Genomic DNA, 21,052 nt, shown 5'->3' with positions numbered 1-21,052 from the left:
ATTTCTTTAAGTGCCGCATTTAACTTGCACATAAAAAGCCTGTCTCCCAATTTCTAATTTATAAGACAAAAGAAAGGAAATATTTTGTAAGGAGTTGTTTAGTAGGGCAAGAAACTCAGGGGGCTAGAGTTTAAATTAAAGTTCTTTCCTAAAGAGCCCTGTGTTTCTTTGCACTTCTTGAGATTGAAATTCCTCCCTCTGGTTAATAAATATGTAAATATGTTTTGGTGGCAGAAGTATAAGGTGGGGAATTAAGACCCTTGGTGAGAGGTGGAGAAGCATGCTACACAAATAACTTCCAATCTCAATGGGTGCCGTCTGGTGCAGAATGTATTTTGATAGAAACCTACAAAAACCGTATGTGCAGTCATGGCTTCACTTTTAATGTCCCAGCATAGATCAAAAAGAAGGATTCACCTAAGCCAATGAGGGAGAAAACTAATTTCATGGTAAAATAATTCTAAAATATATTTAAGGTGCACTAGCAAAAGACGTACTTTAAAATGAATCTGCATTACAAAACATAAGGGAATTGAAGAACATACTCAGTTTTTTAGCAGCTGGAAAACAGTTATTCTTTATCACTTTCGTACTATTTTATGTAAACAATTCCCTGAAAAAATAACCTTTTCCTCTCCTATTTTATGGTATTTGTTAAAGACATATTGGAAACAATTTATTTCTTTTATAAGCCAGTATTCCCCCCCCATAGGATATGGATAAATAAGATGAAAAGGGAAGTAATTGAAATTATTTAATAGCTTTTCTTGAACTAAAAAGGATTTTTAATGTGTCCATCAGAACATGATATCACCATAAGACAAGTTATTTAGATTAAATGTAAAAAAATGTATAATTATGATTAAGATTTTATACATACAAAAGTTAGGAACATGAAAGAGAAGGTTGCCAAAACAATTGTACTTCCAATTTCTTGCACTTGCAGGACCAGCGGCACCAACACTGGGGACAACATTTGAAAAGAGCTCAGCTCCCATTAAAGCACCTAAATGAAGTAGACAGGTCTTCAGAATTGCTCCAACACTGCAGCAACCTGACCACTTTGTCCAGGTACCTGAATGGGAGCTTAGGTCTTTTGAAAATCAGACCACCTATGTGCTTAAGTGGAAACTGAGCGCTTGAAAATATGACCCATAAAGTATAGACTATTACTATATTCCCAGATAAAATGATATCAAACTGGAAGTAAGGTGGTGTACATATTAGTAATAAGAGTAGAAACATTAGAAGGATATAGTAATTATCACAAAGGAAAGCATTACAAACCCAGGACATTCAGAGTTGGGTTTAAATGGAAAGAAATCTAAACATGTTAAAGTATGGAAAGGCACAGTTAAGGCACTCAAACAATTCCCCCTATAGTGATGCAATGCAATAACCATACTGTTATGATTCATCCATAAGTGTTTGTAGTCCCAGATTACACTAACCTGATATTTAAAGATTTATTTTTGGGGCGGGGGGGAGGGGAAGTGCCTAGTCTTTAATTTTCATCCCTCATAGTTTCACTACTGTTCAAGTAGTAAGGTCATTAAGCCCAACCTCTGGACAGTTGGGGACAACTTAAATATGGCCTATTTCAATTATTATATTTTCATATTTTTACCACTTTGGTTACATTACATGCAATGTGTCCGAGTTAGTTAACTCATCTCAGATTTAACATTCAATTAACCATTTGGGGATGAAGAAGATTGATAATTAATTCCCTTAATATAAAAACAAATAAATAACAGTGAGTGTTCACACATTGAAAGGTATAAGTTTATTTCAGAGTGTAAATCAAAGTATCAAACAATTGAGAGATTAAAATGGTGTCACAATTAAACAAACACATGACCCTCCATTAATCAGTCTGCACATGTATAAGAGAAACAAGTCATCCCAACATCCACACCAGCACAGTGTAAGCCCTATGGCCAAAAGCTACCCATAATTCCTCTACTGACATTTGGGAAGGCTTCATAACTACGTGGGACTTGGACTTTGATGGGTAGTGGGCTCCCTGGGAGACCAGAGAGTGCAAAGAGCTCATTTTCAAGCAGCCAGGACTCCAATCAAAGGTCCTTAGTGCTCTTGGCTCCTCTCCCAGGGAGAAATCACAGTTTCTGCAACAGATGACACAGAAGAGAGACAGCAACGGCTGAGTGGACTCAGGTAAGTCCATGCCTACTTAGATTCTTACTAAAACTGAATCACTAAGATAGGTTAAAGTGTGTGGTGGGGGTCGGGGAGAGACATTTGAACTTCTGCTGGGTGACTGACTGGGTGGATGGATGATGTTGTGTGGCTAAAGGACATTCTCACTGCTGGATAGGAAGGGATTTCGATTAATTAGTGAGAATGTACCTGGAAGGCAGGGATGTTTTACTTTTTTGGGGGGAGGGGCAGCGGGGAGAGATACACTTGGAAAAAACACAGGAACAGAATGCAACTGTATTCCTTCTCCTCAAATAAAGATTTCCTTGTGCGCACATAGTCTCAGAGTGCTTGCAAATGGGGAAGTTCGGCCCATTAAGGACACCTATGGAGGCTTAGTTTTCCTAGTTTGCTGAGTGGGGTACAGTTATTTGTCAAGAGGGACCCTAGATATAATGAACCCCATGCTTTTTACTTCTGTTAACCTCCTGGCAGAAAGGTTACAAAAATGACCCATGGAGGACAATTAATTTCAACATTATATGAAGCAGCATCTTTGTGCCTCTGCTGTAACTAATACTATATAGCTAGCAGCTAACAGCAGAGTTTCTGTAGGCGTTTGGCCCAAGAGGAGAGTGATGATTTTGTGTTCTGTTCTGGAGGTAGTTTTTTGTGGGTTTTTTTGTGTGTGTGTGTGTGTGATTTGTTCCAGGTGTGTGGCTTGATTCAGTGCTTCCTTAAATCCCTTAGTAATGGTGTGGTGCTGACTTAGTTTGGCTAGATTTGAAAGCCAGTCATGAGCTGTCAAGGTTCCTTCCCCACTCTGAACTCTAGGGTACAGATGTGGGGACCTGCATGAAAGACCCCCTAAGCTTATTCTTACCAGCTTACGATAAAAACTTCCCCAAGGTACAAACTTTGCCTTGTCCTTGAACAGTATGCTGCCACCTCCAAGCGTTTTAAACAAAGAACAGGGAAAGAGACCACTTGGAGATGTCTTCCCCCCATATATCCCCCCCCACCCCAGCCCTATACCCCCTTTCCTGGGGAAGGCTTGATAACAATCATCACCAATTGGTACAGGTGAACACAGACCTAAACCCTTGGATCTTAAGAACAATGAAAAATTAATCAGGTTCTTAAAAGAAGAATTTTAATTAAAGAGAAAGTAAAAGAATCACCCCTGTAAAATCAGGATGGTAAATACCTTACAGGGTAATCAGATTCAAAACATAGAGAATCCCTCTAGGCAAAACCTTAACACACATTCCCTCCAGCACAGCTTATTTTACAAGCCATTAAACAAAAGAAAATCTAACGCATTTTCTAGCTAGAATACTTACTAACTTTACAGGAGTTGCAAGGCTTGCATTCCTGATCTGTTCCCGGCAAAGCATCACACAGACAGACCAAACCCTTTATTCCCGCCCCCAGCTTTGAAAGAATCTTGTCCCCTCATTGGCCATTTTGGGTCAGGTGCCAGCGGGATTACCTTAGCTTCTTAACCCTTTACAGGTGAAAGGATTTTGCTTCTGCCAGGAGGGATTTTACAGCACTGTATACAGAAAAGTGGTTACCCTTCCCTTTATATTTGACACTAGCAAACATTGGTATTAGCAAACAGTAATTAACAGAAGAGTTTCTGTGGGGGTCAGTAGGTGGGAGTTTGGGGGGATATTCCCCCTTTTATCCCCCGTCACAGGGTAGCTTGTCTTAGTGGGTAGACTGAGCCCAGCTCCCCTGGACTGGTGCAGGTGAACCTAATCCAGATAATTGAAGAGGTCCGGCCTACACCTGTGACCATAAAGGGCTGCTAGGAGGCAGCTATGGGGAAGGAAGGTCAGAGACAGGCTGAGCCCTGGAGGGAAGTACTGAGGCAGGCTGATCTCTGGGCCACAAAGGCTACATGGAATGGAACTAACTCCTGTGGTGAGTCCCTGGAGCCAGGGGCTCAAGGAAGTAAATCTGTGGCTATGGCTCCAAGAGGGAAGAGAGCTGGAGGAGGCAAGGATGCTGCTAGGATCTAGAGAGCCAGATACCCCCAGGAGGGGTGTCCCTAAAGCCAGGGATCCAGGTACTGATTTAAGATTGCCTTCTGTTTGTTTTTTAATCTTTGTTATAAAATAAACCTCCTTAATTGAGACTGAATATGGCAACAAATGCTTGGAGCCAGGGTTCAGTGGCAGCACCCAGTGACACCCCTACCCCTTCTCTTTTTCTCTAGGAAGAGATAATGATGATTACTGAGGCAGCACTAGAAGTGACCCGAGGAGGAAAGGACACAAAGAAGGTAATCGGCTGCAAAAACTGCAGGATGTACAGCATCCTTGACTGGGTATCTGATGGAAGCTACTTATGCATGAAATGTCACCTGATAAAGCTAATGACAGAGAATATATTAGGATAAGAGATGCAGCTGCAGAAAATGTTGAAATTCAGATGGGGCTGTGAAGGTATAATGCAGACCAGGAAAGAGGAGAACTCAACGTTAGCAGATGCCCGCTGAATAAAAGGACCTGGACTTTCTGGCAGACTGCCAGATGAGAAGGGTGATCTATGGAAGAATGTGATTATTAGGACAAGGCAGGGTAAGAGACCAGGTAGTGGTGATTAAACCAATTGGGAAAACAGGTTTTCTGCACTGGGGAGTGATAATAAAATCATAGAAGATTAGGGTTGGAAGAGACTTCAAGAGGTCATCTAGTCCAAGAAATAGAGATGAGAAGAAATGAGAAGAAACAAGCAGATGAGTGGGTGGCAAGGAAGAACAAAAAGGAAGCCAGTCTCTACAGAAGAGAGGAAGAGATCATGGAAACAGCCAGCTACCAGAGCCTAAGGAAAGACAAGGACGACATATTCATACCAACACCAGGAAGAAACAGGTCTATGTGACAGAGGAGTACATATTCACAAGAATCAAAAAACCTGTCAGATCAGATCCAGAGAACAGAATAGTGTCCAGTCTGTCAAGAGCAAGGATCTGAGATGTGCACATGGAGGCTGAAAAGGCATGGAAGGATCCTGATGGGAGTGGGGGGAATCCATTAATTGAACTGCATGTTGGGATGAATGACATTGCTAGATTCCCACTGGCATGGATCAAGGATGACTTTGCTAGCCTGGATAAGATGCGTAAAGAAGTGGATATTTTCAGTGGAATACTTCTAATCCCTAGAGAAGGTGGGTGAAGGTGTGACAAGATAATGAAGATCAACAGATGGGTCAAGGATTGGTGCTATGAGGAAAGCTTTTTGGGATGACAGATCACCGGGAAGCATTCACAGAAAGAGGACCCCATTCAAATAGCTGGGGCACCATCTGGCATCAAGGCTGGCACAAATGATAAGAAGGGCTTTAAACTAGGAGATGAGGGGAGAATGTTGAGAGGTCTTGTGAAATCTCCATGCCTTGCTACAATACAAAAGAGAAGGAAAAATCAGCTAAATGAAGATATAGTAAGGGATCACAAGGTAATAGTATGGACAGCAAGGAAAAAAGAAAATACACACATTTATTGGAATGGTAGTCAGGTAGGTGTTTATAGGTGTTACAGCTAGTGAAAGAACTATACCTAATCTGGCTAGAAAACTGGGTGAGGTCCGAAGGAAACAACTGAGATGCTTGTATACAAATGCAAGGAGTCTGGGCGATAACATATAGGAATTGGTGCAGGATGTCAAACCAGCTATTATAGGGATTACAGAAACATGGAAGAATAGCACTCATGGCTGGAATACAGATATTGAAGGATATGCCCTATTTAGGAGAGATAGGGTAACGCTGTACATCAATAGTACTGCTTATACACTGTAATGAAAAAAGTGATATGGACAAAACAGAACCTGTTTGGCTCAAAATTATTTTGGGGAAGGATTGTATAAGATGTTCTATTGGGATAGTCCTAGGGAATATAGACCCCCAGAATCAAACTTGGATATGGACCGAGATCTCATTAACATTATGAGAGAAACATTTAATTTCCCGGATATAGATTGTATGCAGTGTAGTTGTAGCCTTGTCTCTCTAATATCCTGGGACTGACGTGATGGGTGAGATATCTTTTGTTGGACCACCTTCTGTTGATGACAGAGACAAGTTTCAAGGCAAAAGAAGTTGGTCAAATAAAAGATATCACCTCACACACCTTGTGTCTCGGATATAGATTGGTGAATAAATGCTACTACTACTGGTAGGACCCAGTTATTCCTAGATGAGTTTTCTTCATCAAACTATCACTGAACCAACAAGAGGGGATGCAATTTTAGACTTTATTTTGGTAAGAGGCAAGGACATCATAGAGTTGGTCATCATGAGTTGGACTGAGTCATCATGAGTTGATTCAGATTAAATAAAGTGGAAGAATAATCAAAACCAGCTCATCTACTGTGATTTTTTTTTTTGTATTTCAAAAGGGCAGGCGCCTTTGGGAAAATACGGGAATTAGTCAGAAGTCAATAGGACTGAAGTGCTCAAGACCTAAACGTAGAGAAGGCTTGGAATTTTTTTTAACACCACTATCTAAAAATCTAACTGAAATTTGTATCTGAAGCAAGGAGAAAAAACTAGTAGAGAAAGGGTCCAGACCCAGCTGGGTGAATAACAACCTCAAAAATATTAGGAGTAAGCAAAGAACCTATAAGGAATGGAAAAGAGGATTTATCAACAAAAAAGCACTACATTGTGGAGGTTAGAAAAATGGAGGAATAAAGTGAGAACTCCTAAAAGTCAAGCTGAATTAGCTTTTGCCAAAGATATTAAAATACAAGGGTTTTAGCTTATAAATAAAAAAAATAATAAGGAAAGATAAGTTTGACCTGCTATGCAGTGTGGATGGGAAGGAGATTAAAGATAATATAGATGTGGCCCAAAAACTAAATTAATAGTTTGCCTTGGTTTTCAGTAAGGATGATAATATGGAACGTGTGTATGAAGGCCATGCAGCTGATGGAATGTCTAACGTCTACAAGCAGAAATCACCACATCTAAGAGGGAAGAGAAACAAAGAGCTTAATGCACTCAAATGAAGAGGACTGGATAACTTCCATCCCAAAATACTGAAAGAACTGGTACATGACATTTCCGGTCTGGTAGCAAGGATTTTTAATAAATCTACTCTGGTGTAGTACCATAAGACTGGAGAGTAGGTAATATTGTACCTGTATTTAAGACAGGGGAAAAAGGTGATCTGGGCAATTACAGACTTGTTGTTCTGATATCAGTAATATGCAAGATTTTAGAACAAATTTGTAAAGGAAAGAATAATTAAATTCATGGAGGACAATCGTAAAGGGGATGTAACGCAATATGGGTTTACCAAAGATAGATCATGCCAGACTAATCTGATTTCCTTTAAGAAAATAACTGATAAGGTAAGTGCAGTGGATCTAGTGTACTTGGACTTCAGTAAAGTGACAGTACCACATGGGAACACATTAGTTAAATTAGGGAAGTTGGGGATCAGTACAAGAACTGGAAGATGGATAAGGAATTAGCTAAAGGGGAGTTGGCAACAGGTTATGCTGAAAGGTGAATTACTGGATTGGAGGGAGTTACTAATGGAGTTTCTCAAGGATTGGTCTTGGGACCAATCTTATTCAATTATTTTATTAAATGATGTTGCCATAGAAAGTAGAAGTCCTAATGAAATTTGTTGATCATGCATTCCAACTTTGTATCATCAACAAATCATCAAGATCTGGATGGCCTTGAGGAACAAAGTGACAGAAATGGGATGAAATTCAATAGTACAAAGCACAAGGTCATGCATTTAGGGTCTACAACAAGTTGGGGAACTTATCAGTTGGAAGTGATTAAGGAGGAGAGAGACCTGGGTGTGTGGGTCAACTATAGGATGACCTTGAGCAATCAATGTGATGCAGCCATGGAAAAGGTTCAACAATTTCCAGTAGGAGATAGAGAAGTATTAATGCCATTGTACAAGATATTGGTGAGACCTCATTTTGAATACTGGACACAATTCTAGTCACCCATGTTCAAGAAAAATGAATTTAAACAGGAAGAGGTGCAGAGAAGAGTTATTAAGATGACCAGGGGAATGGAGGACCTATGTAATGAAAGGAGATTGGAAGAGCTTGACTATTGCAAAAAGAAGGCTGAGAGGGGATATGATTACTCTCTATAAATACATTAGGGGGATAAATAATAAGGAAAGTGAAGAGCTATAAGAACAATGTTGGCACAAGAACAAAAGGATATAAACTGAACAAATTCAGGCTGGAAATTAGAACAACATTTTTAACCATCAGTGGGATGAGGTTCTGGAACAGCCTCCAAATACGAGTTGCAAGGGCAAACAACTTACTTTTATCAGAGAGCTGGACAAATTTAGGAGAGATTGTATGACAAGGTTGCTTGTGAAGGAAGGGGGGAGGGCTCAACAGCTCTGGGGCTTGCTTCCAGTTTCTGTTTGTTCCTAAAAGGTCATGCTTTAGGGTTTCAGATGGCCACCTGCAAGGTCAGGAAGGGATTCACCCACCCACCCAGAGAGTCTTTTGGGTTTGTTTGTTTGAATCTCCTCCCTCTGAAGCATCTGGGATACCCATGACTGGAGATGGGACACTGGATGGATGAGGAGGGCCAGTGCTCTGAGGTAGCACCGAGCATTCTTTTTCAGGTGTCATAAATATAAAGGGAAGGGTAATCACCTTTAAAATCCCTCCTGGCAAGAGGAAAAATCCTTTCACCTGTAAAGGGTTAAGAAGCTAAAGGTAACCTTGCTGGCACCTGACCAAAATGACCAATGAGGAGACAAGATACTTTCAAAAGCTGGGAGGAGGGAGAAAAACAAAGGGTCTGAGTCTGTCTGTGTGATGCTTTTGCCGGGGACAGAACAGGAATGAAGTCTTAGAATTTAGTAAGTAATCTAGCTAGGTATGTGTTAGATTATGATTTCTTTAAATGGCTGAGAAAATAGCTGTGCTGAATAGAATGAATATTCCTGTCTGTGTGTTTTTTGTAACTAAAGGTTTTGCCTAGAGGGATTCTCTGTTTTGAATCTAATTACCCTGTAAGGTATTTACCATCCTGGTTTTACAGAGGTGATTCTTTTTACTGTTTCTTCTATTAAAATCCTTCTTTTCAGAAACTGAATGCTTTTTCATTATTAAGATCCAAGGGTTTGGGCCTGTGGTCACCTATGCAAATTGGTGAGGATTTTTACCAAACCTTCCCCAGGAAGTGGGGTGCAAGGGTTGGGAGGATTTTGGGGGGGAAAAGACGTTTCCAAACAACGTTTTCCCAATAAACCCAGATAAACGTTTGGTGGTGGCAGTGGAAGTCCAAGGGCAAAGGGTAAAATAGTTTGTACCTTGGGGAAGTTTTAACCTAAGCTGGTAAAAGTAAGCTTAGGAGGTTTTCATACAGGTCCCCACATCTGTACCCTAGAGTTCAGAGTGGGGAAAGAACCTTGACAAGGTGCTTGGCTGGCTGCTTCTTGCTCACATATTCAGGGTCTTACTGATTGCCAAACGTGAGAGCAGGAAGGAATTTTCCCACAGGTCAGATTGGCTTGGGATTTTTTCTCCTTTCTCTGCAGCATGTGGATGCAGGTAATTTTCCAGCAGCACCGAAGTAAGGTTAGCAGCACTGCAACCCCCACCATCAATAACCTTGAGACCTCCCCTCCCCCACACAACTCCTTCTTGGTCAGGACCCCTACAACACTGGGAAATTTAAATATCTGAAATCATGAAGTTAATAACTTTTTTTTAAAATCCCATGACCATGAAATTGACCAAAATGGACCATAAATTTGGTAGGGTCCTAGTAATGAACAATTGACAGCCTTGGTTTTTTTTATATAACATAAGTTGCATTTCAACCTTAACTATAACATTGCTACTTCTGCTGCTACTGTATAATGATGTCCATGGGTATAAAAAAAACTTAAGTAAAAAAAAAAAAACTTTCCAAAACAGCTGAATTAAATTTCATAGGACTTTCAAAATATTCTAAAGGAAACTGGATCCCCATCCCCTCCCAATACGAAAATAATCACATTTAATTAAATGATACCCTTAATCTGTGCTCAATTAGATTATGTCTGGAGAGGCCATGGCAGCAAGCTGTGCAGCCTGGGTAGACAGACTTAGGCTCACCCTAACAATAGCTGTTTGAACTTGTGGCTTAGGCTGGAGCTCGGGCTCTAAACCCTAGACACTCGAGATTGCAAAGGCTGCTTAATTTTTACAAAACTCAATTTGCCATCTCCTAAGAACAAGACTATATAACAAGGCTTTCTATGTAACACATTCTGTGTATAAAGTTAAACAATGTCAGATATCACAAATAGGTGCCACGTGTGACCAAAAGCATCCATGTATTCACACCCTACATACCAATGTAATAATTTTTGTACAAAATACTCCTTGTGAGATATCATTTGGAAACTAATATCTTGCTGCTCAATATCATGGTGAAATGTGTGTAGCAACATCATATGTAAAGTTATGAATTCCCCCTGTATGTTAGCACATGTTCAAAACTAGACAGCTTTTAGTAGGCAAAAGTTGTTAGAGGAATGTGTGTTTACCTCAATTTACATATAAGTAGTAAATTGGTTCCTCAAGATAGTGGGGGGGGGGCAGAGATGGCAGGAAATAGAACTATTGCCATTTCAGCGAACACATGTGGAGGAAGAAAGAGCATGGAGCCTTCTTCACTACCAGACGCCAGGTCGCCTGCTTTACTACTTGAACTAACTTTATTTTGAGGGGGTAACCCTCAGAAGAATCTACTTCAAAGCTTCGCTACTCTATAAAAGAAAGGGGCAGAGAACCCTAAATTCTCACACCTACGCTGACAAAGGCTTCAGTATCGCTGGGCCTCTGGGAAAGATTCTGATCAAGGAAAGGGTCAGACACCATCTTGCTGTAGGTGAGAAAGGCCATTTTGAACAAAAGACTTGAACCAAAACTTGCTAGAAGTCAAGTTTTAGACTTTTAGAAGATTGTTTTCAGTTTTACATGCTTATAACCATTTCTAACTTTATCTCTTTAATTCACTTAAAATCTTTTCTTCTGTTAATAAACTTGTGCTGTGTTTAAACTGAACTGTTTGGTAACTCCAGATAAAGTAGTGAACTACTGACTATTGACTCTGTACAAGAGCAACCGACCATTAATATCTGAACTGTCTAGGAGATGGTTGGACAGTACAGGATACACATTTTGGGAAAATTCAGGACTGGGGGGGTCTGTTGGGGTCACCTTTCAAATGGTAACCGAGGCTGGTGGAAGTCCAAGTGTGACTGGTGTGTTGCTGACAGGCTGCTGGGATCAGAGCTGTTGAACCAGGGCTGCAGCTATATCCAGACACTCAGGGTGTGACCTGCACATGGGTGCTGCGGGTGCTGCTGCACCTCCTGGCTTGAAGTGGTTTCCAGCATCCCCACTATACAGGTGCAGAGATGTTCCAGCACCCCTGGACTTGCGTCCGGTTAGGCTATTTGTGAGTGGCCCAGTTTAGAGCTACACCAAACCATTGTGAGGCACCCAAGGTTGTTGGGCAGGTGGTGACAACTCCTCATTGGTTTGGACTGCACCCCAGAATGTGACACCACAGAGATCTTATACTGTGCATAGGCAACAAAACGTTACTCAGCCTAGATTTTACCTTACATGAGACTGCACTATGACATATGCCGCAACCAAACAAACTTTCATTGAATTTTTGACACAGTGATCAATGCTAGCTATCAAATAGACTCCAGTGGTTATTATGAAGCCATATAGCCGAGGTCAACTTTACTTGTGTTTCACTGCAATGAAATGCAATAATCTCGGTTCTCAATATTCCCCACCTAGCCATAGGGAACTTTTTCATGTTCTTGTTTGTTTCTAGTAGAAAAGGGAAAAAAACAATCAAGCATTAGCAGCTCACTGGGTTTTTCCTGTCTCTGGGATTTCTCACACTGTAATATACCTGTGTCTCAGGAACTGTCTCAAGTTGTGAATGTTCTCCCACTTCATATTATCTACTTCTTACACACACAGTCCCTGTTTGTTTCATTACCGTACATGGCAGCCCCTGTTTTTGTTAATAACATACTTGTTCCTACAGAATATATACAATAACAGTAATATGATCATGGAATTTCAATCCCAAAATGCAATTCAAAAAGCATAGGTTTCTGCAGCACATCATTATTGAAGCAAGTATTTAAAAAAAAAAGTTAGCTGCTGAATAAGTGCCTCAAATAAACACAAGAGATTTGAAAAGCAAAAAACAGGGCTAATGAAGCTTCAACAGAAGATGTACTTATGATTAAAACCTTTGTCCATTTCCAGTTGTGTTGTATGCTTTTGAGCACTCAGCACTAATTTTTATCTTTGCATATTATTTTAGGATAAATGTGGCAAAAGTATGGCATATGAACTAGAGCCATTCGTTTTTCAGACCAGAATTCTATCTCCAAAAGGCAGCATAGTCCAATGCACTACCAGGTTACCTGAGCACTAGTCTCAGTTATGACTCTCACTTAACATGAGGCCCTGAGCAATCACTTAACCTCATTTCACAGATGTGAGGTTATTACTTACATACCTCACAAGGTTAATAAGTTAATATTTGTAAAACTCTTTGAACATGAACTGGTCTGTACAGTGGTTACCATTTAAAAAAAATCAACATTTGCCAACCATCACTCTCTTCCTCCTTCTAAGACAGTACCACCTGACTCGGAATGTGCGGGGTCCCTGGGTATCCCCAGGAAAAAGGATGCTTTAGCCTTGTCATTCTGCTGTGTAATAGGTTCATACACATTCAGTCACTAGATGTCTGTGTGCTGTATAGAGTTCCAGATGACCCCTCATTTTGTGCTGGATAGAGTTCCAGTTACAGGTGAACCCTGGAAAATGAGGTGACAAGGCTGCAGCTCAAGCTGTGTGGAAACTATAGTGGAGTTCTTTAATAAATGCCTCCTGTTTAAGAAGGCCTATGATTTCATAGATCATGACTGCTACAACATACCCCCAAAGGATTTTCTTTTGCTATGAATCTCTAAGCCAGGGTCTATCCAAGCAAAAGACAGCAGTGTCTGTGAGCAGAATTTAGGTCAACATGTCCTAACTGGGTTCTTAAAATTTTGTACCTAAAGCCTTAAGTTCCCCCATTGAAAACTGTTGTTTAACCCTTTATGAGGTTGCATTTTTATAGAGCAAATTCTACCCGTGGATGTATGCCCGTCAGGAGCCTCCAAAGGCAAAAAATTGCCTCTTAAGCAAAGAGTGAAGTTTTCTTGGGGTGGGCGGGGGGAAATGCACACTGAGTCTTTATTGTAAACAGAGCATTAAAACCTAATGGACAGGCAATGAGAGGTTTTGAAAAAAACATGTCAAAATTAGTATTATTGAGGATTTTTGAAAGGTAAATCAAGAGCAATTCAAAAGGCTTGGATACACTTTTATCCAAACAAAATATATTTTATATTCTACATCAGTGGCATCTAATGATATTTCCAGGGCTAAATTAACACAGCCAACATTTTGTTATATGAGTAGACTACTATTGATCGAATCAAGCAGAGGGTGAACTTCAGCTGTTTTATCTGCCTACCAGTGAATGTTTTGCTGGCTAGAAATGTCCCTAAAGAGAAAATAAAATGCTTTGAATCAATACTATCCAATCCAATTTTTTCTCTTGGTTATCAAGGACTGTTCTGTAATTAAGAAGCAATTCCATTAAACTGTCCAGACCACTACATTGTGATCATCAGGGACTAAGATGGTTGTGCTGCTCAAATACTGTTTGCACTTTGCCCATTAGTTTATTTAATTCACACTTTAATAGAATTCTAGACAGACTGATAGGTTTATTGTAGTTAGCAAATAATGCATATTTTATGAATAATTTTTAACATGCATGTTTTTAAATGTTTAAATTGGTTTTAACTTGATGAAGTCCTGAAGAATCCAAATCATTCTGACCATTTATCTAGTGCAGACTAAGTTTTTAATTCTATAATTGCCTGGCTTTCTGGAAAAAGCTAGCTACATAGCAAAAATCCAAGGGAACTGACTCTATTCCACAGAGATAATGCTGCTTATTCATCTGCCTGGAACTACTGTGAATATTCAACTCAAGGGACCCTTTCTTAAACACAGGCTCTAAAAGCACATTCACTAATTTTATTGTAGTAATTACCAGGACACTGAATATTTTCCTATAGTAAAGGTTCTGTCACTGTACCCATTATAAATCTCCTTACTGAGAGGTTTAGACTTTATTCCAGCTTTGAAACACTGCAAATATTTCACGTGCTGGTTTGTACTAAAGAAAGTATTCAGTTAATCAGCAATTAAACTGGAGTTACTTTCAATATCTTGTCAGTATCCCCAGTTTCAAGAGCTGGGTGGAAAATGGTTTTCCTGACCCATGAGAATTTCAAGACTTCAAAATTTTCCCATTCCAAATCAGGACAGATAGTTAATCTAAATTTTTTTTCATAAACTAAAAAGTTTCAGATTGGATTAATCAAAATGTATTATTTACATATTTTTAATGTTTTGTTTCTATTTTAAACCTTAATTTATAGTAAGGAAGGAAAACAAACACAATGGTTTAGTCTCCTGAGGACTATAGTTCTTTAGGCTAATTCTGGTTTTGGGGCTTGCTGTGAAGGCAGCAGGGTGGTTTTAATGGCCTGGGATATACAGATGATCAGACTAACTGATCTGGTGCTTCCTTCTGGCCTTAAATTCTAACTTAAATTTCTAAACAAAAAGTTGTTTTGAACCAAAAAAAAAAAAAGGAAACTTTCATTTAGAAAATATTAAAATGGGACATTTCAACAATTTCAAAAAACTTTTTTCAAAATTTGTTCAACACAGAAAATTTATGGATAATGACCATTTCCACAAACAGTTTCAGTTTTGGCAATCGGGAATTTTCTCAGGAAAAAATTTAGTCAAAAAAGTCCCAATCAGCTCGATAATTTCTTCTTCACAATTTGCTCTCTAACCTTAATCCACATCCAGATGTTCCTTCTAGACGCCTGACTCCAGAATCTGGTGTTCCTGCCTCTGAAGATTATGCCAACTGGTACACGAAACCAACAACAGTCATATAATTTATATTTTTCCTATATACTTCAAAGGCAAAAAATATTCAAACAAATTTTTTTTAAAAAGAGCGTACTTGGAAAGTGTGAAGTACCATGTAAGCGAACAGATACCCAGACAGACATATATTGATCCATACTGTCCAGATCTCTACATCTTTTTTTACATAAAAAATAACAACTTCCAACTTTCTCAATGCCTATCTGAAATCAGCATCTGACTAAGGCTTAACCAGGAAAGATTGAGGTGATGATGGTTTGAAGAAGGAAGTTTTCTTCTTTATAACTAGTCTTGGCAGAATTTGATCTTTTTTATATAATTTTTTCTGGTTGTATCAATGTCTATTTCAAAGCATTTTAAAAGTTTTTTTATCAATTTAAAATTTCACAGTTGGATGAAAGTAGGGGGTTGCAAAGCTTTTTTAATGTTTATTGATTTACATTGTCACAGTTGCAGAAAACTGGGGGGGATGGGTCAGACAATTATTTAATGACAGTAGACATTGGGATTTAGAAAGTTAAAGCTTTGTAACTGTTAAAACAGAAATAGTCAACATTACACGTCAAAATAGACAAAGTATATATCCTTATTCTTTGTCTATCTGTAAATTTCAAAAATCATTAACGGAAATATTTTTCATCGATTTGTATGTGTATGGTGAAATTAACATTTACCAATAAATATTGAATCCTTCCAAGCCTATTTATAACACTTCAACTACTGAAGGCATCTATCTGCTTCTTGATATCAGTCCACACTTTAAAAACCCTTTTAGGCTCCTTTTGCATTGACAGGAGATGCCTAAATAGTCATTGTTACAAAAACACCCACTTCATTTGCAATTTGCCAAAAGACCACGCTGTTTCCTATCAGACTTAGACATGGCCATCCCAGCTTTATTATAGCAAATCATATCTAGGAATGAAGGCCATACCCTGAAAAAGCTTTAAAGAGCACAAAAGGCAGTAACTTGTCTGATTAGTATCATGAGTTGTACTGAGCACATTACTGAGGTGCTCTGCTCTCTACGCTGGCTTCCCACTAAATACAGAGTCCAGTTTCAGGTCTCTGTCCTGATATTCAAAACCCTCCAGGGATTGGACTTGGACCTGAGAGACCATCTCTTCCTCCACAACCATGGCCTCAGATGACAGCTACACTTCATTGGGAACATGAAACTGTCAGCCTACAAGGGGGAGCTTATGAGTCGGGAGAACATTCATAGAAGCTACACCTGGGCTGTGGAACGCATTATCAAATTATAGGAGAATGTGCTGAGGACTGTGGTCATTTAGAAATACAGGAATGAAAAGCTATAATTTTTGTACACGAACAAGCTGTTTCTTCTGTAGGCTGGGAAGGAAGAAAGATAGATATTTATATTTTTAAATATCTCTGACGTGCTCAGATATTATGGTGAATGGAGTGGCGGTAAAAGGGAGCAGAAGAGAGAGAGAGAGAGAAATTAAATATTCCTAAATAAAAAATAATCATTAAAAATCAGAGGGGTAGCCGTGTTAGTCTGGATCTGTAAAAGCAGCAAAGATTTTTGCTGGTTTTCTTTAAAAATCATTAGTTCATTTAGATCCCATCATTTTGTATGTATAGCTGGGATTATGTTTTCCAGTGTGCATTACTTTGCATTTATTAACTTTGAATATCATCTGCATTTTGTTGCCCAGTCACCCAGTTTTGTGAGATCATTTTGTAACTCTTCATAGTCTGTTTTGGATTTAACTATCTTCAGTAATTTTGTGTCATATTCGCATTTTGCCACCTTACTGTTTACTCCTTTTTGCAGATCATTTATGAAGGTGTTGAACAGCCCAGTACAGATGGTCCCAGTACAGATCCCTGGGGGACACCACAATTTACCTCTCTCCATTCTGAGAGCAGACCATTTATTCCACCCCTTTGTTTCCTGTCTTTTAAGCAGTTACTGATCCAAGAGAGGACCTTCCCTCTTTATCCCATGACTGCCTACTTTGCTTAAGAGCATTTGGTGAGGGATCTTGTCAAATGTCCTTCCTGAAAGTCCAAGTACACTGTATCAACTGGATCACCCTTGTCCGCATGTTTGTTGACCTCCTCAAAGAATTCTAATAAATTGGTGAGATGGGATTTCCCTTTAGACAAGCCATGTTGACTCTTCCACAACAAATGGTGTTCATCTATGCATCTGATAATTGTTCTCTACTACAGTTTTAACCATAGTCTCAACTCATGTGTCAATATAATTAATTTTTTCCATATAACTTAAAATCACCATATTTCATTGTTATGCAGTTTTGGGGTCTGCAGGAGCCTGTTTAGATACAAATTACTATGGGAAGCCCAGACTTCATGGGAGCCAGAGCCAAATTGTTAAATCCAAGTTACATTAGTCTATGGTGTCTCTCAAATCCCATTCCCCAGAATGCTTGAGGGATTATGTAACTAACGTTTCTGAGGAAAACCCTCCCTAAACGTTATTTGCAAGACCACAAGTATATGTAGAGTATTTCTCTACTGTTCAAGTTATTTTATGTTTTACAGGTGCACCATTTCACCCTACATTTTGACTTTTTTTGTTCTCAGCGTATTACATAAAATAAATAGCTATGAAAGGAAAGTTGTAAAACAAAGTGTAATACATATGTAATGTTCACTGCTGCCATCCTATTAGATCAGAGTACAATTTTTGACTGGGTCCAGAGTTCTCAGATGTTAACCACAGTCTTTCAGAAGTGTGACAATTTTTCCTCAACTCATCAACGATAAAAAGTATTATTTAAAAACCGTACACGCTCCCAAAAGTCTGAGAATTCTTCAACAACAGAAACTATTATGCAAATAATGAGCTGTTGCAACATTCAGAATATCAAAAATCCTTTAAATACTTGAAGTACTAAAAGAAAATGACAAATACGCAATTTGTTTTTCAAATAATTTTAGTCTAAACTCACCTCTCTTAACAATTTCTGTCTGCTCTATTTGAAGTCAATGCAGCATTAATTAATCCAGCACAATTAGTCTGCCAGTGAGACATCATAAGGGTAACTCAATATGATCATATTGTACTTGGGATAGGGCTTATGTTTCCACTTCAGGAGAAAACCAGCAATAGCAGGATTTCTCAAATTCATATTCTGGGAAAGAAAAAAACCAAACAAAAACAAGACTTGTTTGTGCTGCTTCTTTCAGTTTCGCCTTGAATTTGAAGCTTAGCTTTTATTTTCAGATCTCATATTCTCTTAGTACCTGCATCTGATATCTAGTTGTGCACACCTGGTTTGATGTGTAAAATAAGGTAAGAAACACTTTGCAGATGCAGCAGATTTTCTAACGGGCGCTCAAGAAAAGTTTACCCTAAGGGATTTAGGAGCCTAATTCCCATCAACTTTCAAGAGAACTTAGGCACGTTTGAAAATGTTATCTATGCTGTATTGGCTCCGACAGTATAGTTCTTCAAACCGATATTGTACAAGATGTATACCAAAGAATCAGGACTATCACAGTATTAGGGGAGGAAATCATATGGGCAAAACAAAGATTTCATAATATTAAAAATTTTGGAGCTAAGTATGATGTTTGATAGGTGGTCGTGTAGCACTGGAAAGAAAAGTCACAAACAAAAGGAAAAAGGAATATTTGTGGCACCTTAGAGACTAACCAATTTATTTGAGCATAAGCTTTCGTGAGCTACAGCTCACTTCATCGGATGCACTGTGAGCTGTAGCTCACGAAAGCTTATGCTCAAATAAATTGGTTAGTCTCTAAGGTGCCACAAGTACTCCTTTTCTTTTTGCAAATACAGACTAACACGGCTGTTACTCTGAAACAAAAGGGAATTGTTCATGGAAAACAACTTCATTCTGTATTCATTCTCTGACCTGAGCATTTGTTTTAACTATTAATATGTGTTTGTTTTAATTTTCTACCCCAGTGAACTTGGTACTCAAGGAAATTCAGAACTAATATAATTCACAAGAGCCAGTTCAAACACACATTGCACCAATGCTCTAGATACAGCCCTGCCAATGAATCTCAATAGCTGTGTCAGGTTGTGGTTTCCAAGAGGGAAAGAATATTGAGAACTGTGGTGGTGAAGATGCTTGACTGTTAGAAGTAGAGCTTTCCAGGATGGCACCAGGAAAAGCCTGCAACTGGTAGGCAGCTTGGTTGGGGAACTGCACTTGGATGTCATAATTAAATTCTTGAGAAGAAAGGATATAAGAGGGCAGCTAGTGTGAACGAAAGATGCCAGGGACAGGATTTAAGATACAAGAGCCAACAGAGATTTTTAGACTAAATTGTCAAACAGCAAAAAATAAACATGTATCACCACAATGACTGGATGAATGGTGACAAATCAGTAATAAAAGTGAAAGCATCAACTGGTTGGCCCAAATATGTGAAAAAGACCTTCCTTTCTTTGTGAATATTCACTAGAATTTACTTTAAAAAAAGGGTTGTGATATTGAATACATATACAACTACACAGATCAGCTAATAAACACCTATATATTGAATATGCAAATATGAGTGATTACTACTCTCAATTCTTCAATGATACTTTTGAAAATAATTATATTTAGACAAATATATGGAACACACAAAAGAAGTGGCAAATTTGTGCATGTAAACAGAACAAAATGAATAGGATATATGTAAAAATCAACTTGTTTAGAGGATCAGGCTGACAACATTATTTCCTGGCTCCTGAAATCAGAAAATCTGAGATTCAGTTTCTTAGCAGGAGACTCTTCTAAAAATTAGAAAGCTTCTTTCGCCCAATACATGACATTGGCTCTCTCCCCTCATGACAGAGTGCTTCCCCTATTCATCTCTGCAGACATATCACCTTCCCTTTCTCTGAGATTACAGTTTGTGTGTGAACCTCCCAAATTCCTCACCTGTGTGAAATTTCATTGTATCTACATAGGTCAGGAACACAGGAGCTGAAGTACAAATTTCTAACTGAGAATGGGGCATGACAGTTAAAAAATTAGGGTCTCAGATCAATCCAACAATAAAAATATTGAACTTCAATGGTCTTTGTATCAGGCCCACAGTTCTGCAAAGGGAGGGACCTGAAAGAATGGGGGCCTATGTAATTATATAGGTCATATACATTACTGGCCATCCCGACATGGACCCTCTGATGTATGTTTTAGAAGTGGTCTCTCAATCTAGGCTACTTTATTGCTAATACTCAATCTTTTGGAAAATAAAAAGGAAAGCCTATCAAACTATGAGTTTACTCAACTGTGTGCCACTTTTGACTCTATTAACCATAAAAATAATTTCCTTTTTTTGTCTTCTTTGGACTGATGACTAGACCACTGACAGGTTTGGTTCTTGTACCTCAGATGGCTCATTTGGAGTTCTTAAGGTGGGGGGTGGGGCGGGGATTTCTTCACATTCCTAATCTCTTCACATGGTACAACCCTAGGTTCTATCATTTGGATCCTGTACTGTTTTTTCTTTATTTCCTCTTAGGTCACTTATCAGTTCACATGAACTAAGCTAGCATCTGTATGTGGAGGCTAGATTTACAGTATGCCTCTTTTCTTCCTGACAGAAACCTTCCTCCCCACCTTTTTATTTTTAATACTTGTGAATATTTTATCTCTGATGAGATAAAAGTATGCACTGACTGGCTCTATGCATTCCATTGCAGTTTCTCAATTTATTACAATGTATTCATCCCATCTACAGTCTATCCCTTTAGACAAACAGAGTGTTCTCAATCTAAGTCTTATTTTTTATTCAAATTTATTATTTTCTACCCCTTATTAGAGGTATTAATCAAATCTTGCCATTATCACCTG

The 21,052-nt window shown here is 38.8% G+C and overlaps 1 protein-coding gene across 1 annotated transcript in view; it reads right to left on the bottom strand.

Annotated features, from left to right (window-relative positions):
• HS6ST3 (heparan sulfate 6-O-sulfotransferase 3) overlaps window positions 1-21,052 on the bottom strand; it is a 538,365-nt gene that overhangs the window by 257,627 nt on the left and 259,686 nt on the right. The window contains 1 exon segment of the mRNA XM_073348045.1: window positions 16,358-16,362. Coding sequence (XP_073204146.1) covers window positions 16,358-16,362 — 5 coding nt within the window.

The sequence above is a fragment of the Lepidochelys kempii genome, chromosome 1 (genome assembly GCF_965140265.1).
Source record: "Lepidochelys kempii isolate rLepKem1 chromosome 1, rLepKem1.hap2, whole genome shotgun sequence".
Lineage (NCBI taxonomy): Eukaryota > Metazoa > Chordata > Testudines > Cheloniidae > Lepidochelys > Lepidochelys kempii.
The sequence above is the reverse complement of the archived record's forward strand: the minus strand, read 5'-3'. Positions and strand labels throughout refer to the sequence as shown.